This window comes from Sinocyclocheilus anshuiensis, unplaced genomic scaffold (genome assembly GCF_001515605.1).
Source record: "Sinocyclocheilus anshuiensis isolate Anshui unplaced genomic scaffold, SAMN03320099.WGS_v1.1 scaffold199, whole genome shotgun sequence".
Taxonomy (NCBI): domain Eukaryota; kingdom Metazoa; phylum Chordata; class Actinopteri; order Cypriniformes; family Cyprinidae; genus Sinocyclocheilus; species Sinocyclocheilus anshuiensis.
The window spans coordinates 103,388-108,211 of NW_015552582.1; the positions used below are offsets into that span (position 1 = coordinate 103,388).

Consider the following 4,824-nt stretch of genomic DNA (forward strand, 5'->3'; position numbering starts at 1 on the left):
CACGAATTAGAAGTACAAAACGAGGATTTGTAAAGAAAAATGTCAGAGGATTTCGATATAAGCCAAGAGGAGACTCGTTTTCCTTTGCTAAAGTAAGGAAACTTTGCTTCCTTTGCACCTGTAAACAAACGTTGGTTCTCACGAGACTAGCATATTCTCACCTGACCTTACGTTACGCCTACGTCCTATGTCATCCACCAGAACAGCATTCTATTGTGAACGCACGTACAACAGTTAGCGGAAGCTAGAGATTACTGTTTATAAAGTTTAAAATATGGACATTTTATCTTACAAAAACGCATCGATTTGCTTCAGGAGGCATTTATTCAGCCCCCGGAGCCATGTGGGGCACTTTTTATAATGGATGGATGCGCTTTATTGGACTTGTTTTGGACTATTGAAAAATAACACCCACTCACTGCCATTATAAAGCTTGGAAGAGCCAGGACATTTTTAAATATAACTCTGATTGGATTCGTCTGAAAGAAGAAAGTCATATACACCTAGGATGGCTTGAGGGTGAGTAAATCATGGGGTAATTTTCATTTTTGGTTGAACTATTTCTTTAATATATTTTAAAATGTAATTTATTTCTGTGATGGCAAAGCTGAATTTTTAGCGATCATTACTCCAGTCTTCAGTGTCACATGATCCTTCAGAAATCATTCTAATAAGCTGATTTGCTGCTCATGAAATATTTCTTATAATTATTAATATTGAAAACAGTTGTGTTGCTTTTTTTTCAATTGACAGCCCTGATATTTGTGTCTTTCCTTTTCTTTCTCACCGAGGCGAACATTGAGTTGATATTGTCCGGATTTAACTGTGTTGCCTTCCAGAGTCCCGACACAGACGTAACAACCCTCAAAGTCCTTCCTGACATCTTCCAGCGTTATGCCTGTCTCAATACTGGATGAATATCGTAGGCTGTTGGGCAGGGACTGTCCGTCACATTTTTGCAGGTGCAAGTCTGTCATATGTGGGTCTGTGGCCAAGCATGGGATCGTGGTTGTTTCTCCTTCTCCCGCAACAAAGTCAAACATGATGTTCCTCCTGAAGGGATTTTCAGGATCTGCTGAGAGGAATGCTAAATCAAAAACCAATGAAACACAACCAAGGGGGCTTAGATCATGACATTACAGCTCAGAGAAAGAGAGTGAGTGTCACAAAAAGACTGAAAGTGAAAAACTACTCTCCATCATACCTAATAAACAAAAACAAATAACCCACACCTGCAGTGTTCACATTAGTAAAATTAGTGTCAACTGCCAAAAATGCCAAGGATCAATTTGAAGAGTTTATTATTTGGGATTATAAGAACATGCTTGCAAAAACACATAACACAGATGTATAAATAAAGGTCATGCAGGCGACTAGTGAATACAGAGAGCTGATTGTGAGTATTTAGGGCATCTGTTGGCACCCAAAGTGTCTTTTTGGCAAAAAAAAAAAAAAAAAAAACCACAAAGAAGAATGAGGCCTTTTTACGGCACTGTATATTATGGGTTATGGAACATGGACAGTCAACCATTTTTGACCATTTGTTGATGATGATGATATTATTATTATTATTACCACTTTTAAGTAATAAAAATAGTTTTCTGTTTTTAATTTTAGTTTATTATTAAAAGTGGTAATAATAATAATAATAATAATATCATCATCATCAACAAATGGTCAAAAATGGTTGACTGTCCATGTTCCAAAGATGAGAGATGCTGGAGAGTGTGTTCAAAGAGAGAGGGAGAGAGAGAGAAAGACATAAACATAAAGCATGAAAAGTGTTAGAAAGTGCACATGTAATGGTGCAGACATACTTTCTATCTAGTATCTCTACTACTAGTATACTGTTGCTACCAAGCTTGTACAAACCTAACACATATAAAATATACTGAAGCTGCACTCACATGCATACAAGATAGACACTAAGACACAAAGGAGGGTTCAAGAATTCTTTAAATACTGCCCTACAGACATGTCATTCCACCCAGACAATTTATTACACGCATTTAAAATCCTGACTCACGAATGCAAAAGGCTGACTTACCTTTTACATACACATAGATGGAGCTCTTTTCACCAGATGCCTCCTCACGGCATGAATATTTGCCCATGTGTTGTGGGCCTGCTTTGTTCACTTTAAGAACTGTCACTTGACCCTGTCTTTGTTCCTTAAGGATCCGTGTGGGACGGTCTTCTCGCAGCCAGCGCACTGAACTGTCACTCTGGCAACTCAAGCTGAAGTCACTGTTCAGTGGTACTGTGACCTGGGGTCCTTCGGGGATGATGGTGGGCCTGGACCTGGCTGAGAGAAAACAAGTAAGTGAACATGGTGCACAAGTGGAAGATAAACAAGTTTAACATTTGATAAGCATACAAGAGAGTAGATTATTAAGGGTTAATGTGACTTGTTTTGTATAAAAGGTAAATATAAGCGTTGCAGCAAAGAGTCAATGTAAAGATGGTACATCTGCAGTCTGCACTGCATTTTGTCAAATGCATTTGACTTGCCAGAATACTATGGTGATATACAGAATATATCAAGCACATGCATATTTTTACACACACACACACACACACACACACACACACACACACAAATCAAAGCCCTCTCAAGAGTGGGAAATAGTTTCACAACTCAACAAATCCAAAAAAAAATGTCTTCCAAGTTCCTCTAATAGCAGTTTATCTAGAAATGCCAATTTGATGTCGGACAACTCTAAATAAGCTCCCCCCCTCCCCACATGACTGGAAGAATGGTGAAAATAAGTGAATAAAATAACAAAAGTAAAGAAATAAAAAGAAAAAAATTGACAAAATTGACAACTGACAACATGTATATGTAGCATGATGGTAAAACTTCAGCTGATTATTTAAATTATTTTATCTACTATATATATATATATATATATATATATATACATGTGTGTGTGTGTTATTTCTGGATATTATATTATTACATGTTAAAAATAAAAGGACAGAGAGAAAACAGTGAGCAAAGGGCAAAAGGACAAGTAAACACCTATTTGGCAGGTAAAGGATTGCATTGATATTTAAAGATGATGTAGTCGCAATCATGTCCACTCCTGGTTCCTAGTAACTGGTAAATACTGTTTTAAGCTGTCATTGCTTTCTGCAGCTGGTTTTGATGGATTGAGGCAATCATGGCCCTTACATTAACACTGAGAGAGGTGGGAGCAATTTAAATGTAACCTTACGTTAACACTGAGAGAGGTGGGAGCAATTTAATTTAAGGAAAATCTTTTAAAATGGGAAAATGTGTTCAATAAAAATCTTCAAAATGTGTTCAATAAAACAAATATGACATTTTCATCTAATACTACTTTGATTAGAATAATTTTTTTTTAAGTTTCTGAGAATGTGATATACAGGGGTTTCTCTGGTAAATATTTAAACCACATAGAGAGAGCTTTTATCTAAATTACACCATTACGACAACATTATGAGTTGTTGAACAGAGGTGATGTAAGAGAACTAAGTGTTCACTATAAGCTAATGATGCCTGATAAAGATGATAGGACGCAAGATGAATGTTTGCACCATGCAAATTAAATATTGAACTCTGTTCTATTCTACCACAGCCTGTTTTCCCAAAATTACGTTTTGTCCAGTTTATAGATGATAAAACAATGATAAACATAAGTTTTTATAGGCTTTTATTGCCAAAACAAAATATGAGTCAATATTTACAGAGACCCTTGTTATTCATAACCTCTGCAATTCGCTCTGGCATTCTGGATATTAGCTTCTGGGCCAAATCCTGACTGATGGCTATCCATTCTTTCCTTATTAGTTCTCAGAGTTGATCACAATTTGTGGGCTTCTGCTTGTCCACTCGCCTTTTGAGGACTGACCACAGGTTCTCTATGGGATTGAGATCCGGGGAGTTTCCTGGCCACGAATCCAAAATTTCAATGTAATGATCTTCGAGCCACTTCTTTATCACTCTTGCTTTGTGACATGGTGCTCCATCATGCTGGAAAATGCACAGATCATCACCAAATTGCTAATATATATATATATATATATATATATATATATATAACGTGTGATACCACCGTTAGCCACTAGGGGTATACGCCCGAAGACAGCAGTAGCCATAAACCAGTGGTTCTCAAACCTCTCCATGAAGTACCCCCAGCACCAGAGGCGTAGCAATAGGGCAGGCAAGGCAGGCAATTGCCTGGGGCCCCGCATTTTGAGGGGGCCCCAGACAGCTGACCATTTGAACAATCGAAAATGTCATTATTAATATAATGGAGCAATACATCTGCATACCCCCTAGGGGGCCCCCTCTTGCGTTACGCTGGATGTGCTTGCTTTTTCCTCGTGATGCGTCGGCCGCCATTTTCAAACTGGCACAGCACTTACTCGTGCATTTGCTAATTTAAACATGAAGAGGATTTATCCGTCAGGCAGCCAGAAGCGGAAAAAAGCAAGAAGAGGAAGAAAAGAGGAAACATGACAGCGGTAAATGGAGATAAGACTGACTTAAGGATAATTATATGACAAACAAATGTCTTCGTTGTTAATTCCAGCTTATTTTAATTAAATTATTTGCAAGATGAATTACTGGTAATAGTCCAATTACTAATATGGTTACTGGGAAACAGGTTAGCTAGGGTTGCACTTAGCAGCAGCATATTATGTAGTGTTTAGCAGGTATTAATATAGGCTGCAATAGAATAGGTGGTAACAGCGCCATAATGTAAGCGCCCTTTGCTCGGTGTCTCTTACATACTACATTCACAGTTTGAAGAAAAGTTTAAGATGACCGTCCACGTATACTGTTTCAGAAATGAC

The 4,824-nt window shown here is 37.7% G+C and overlaps 1 protein-coding gene across 4 annotated transcripts in view; it reads right to left on the reverse strand.

Annotated features, from left to right (window-relative positions):
* Positions 1 to 4,824, reverse strand: part of LOC107665375 (mast/stem cell growth factor receptor kita) — a 35,748-nt gene that overhangs the window by 21,692 nt on the left and 9,232 nt on the right. The window contains exons 2-3 of one of the 4 annotated variants that reach the window (XM_016456235.1): positions 2,048 to 2,305; positions 788 to 1,072 (exon numbers count right to left, since the gene is read on the reverse strand). In XM_016456235.1, the coding sequence (XP_016311721.1) occupies positions 788 to 1,072; positions 2,048 to 2,305 (543 nt within the window). Of the gene's footprint in view, positions 1 to 787; positions 1,433 to 2,047; positions 2,306 to 4,824 lie in introns of those variants that run through there. The other 3 variants (XM_016456234.1, XM_016456233.1, XM_016456236.1) reach the window with 3 other exon arrangements.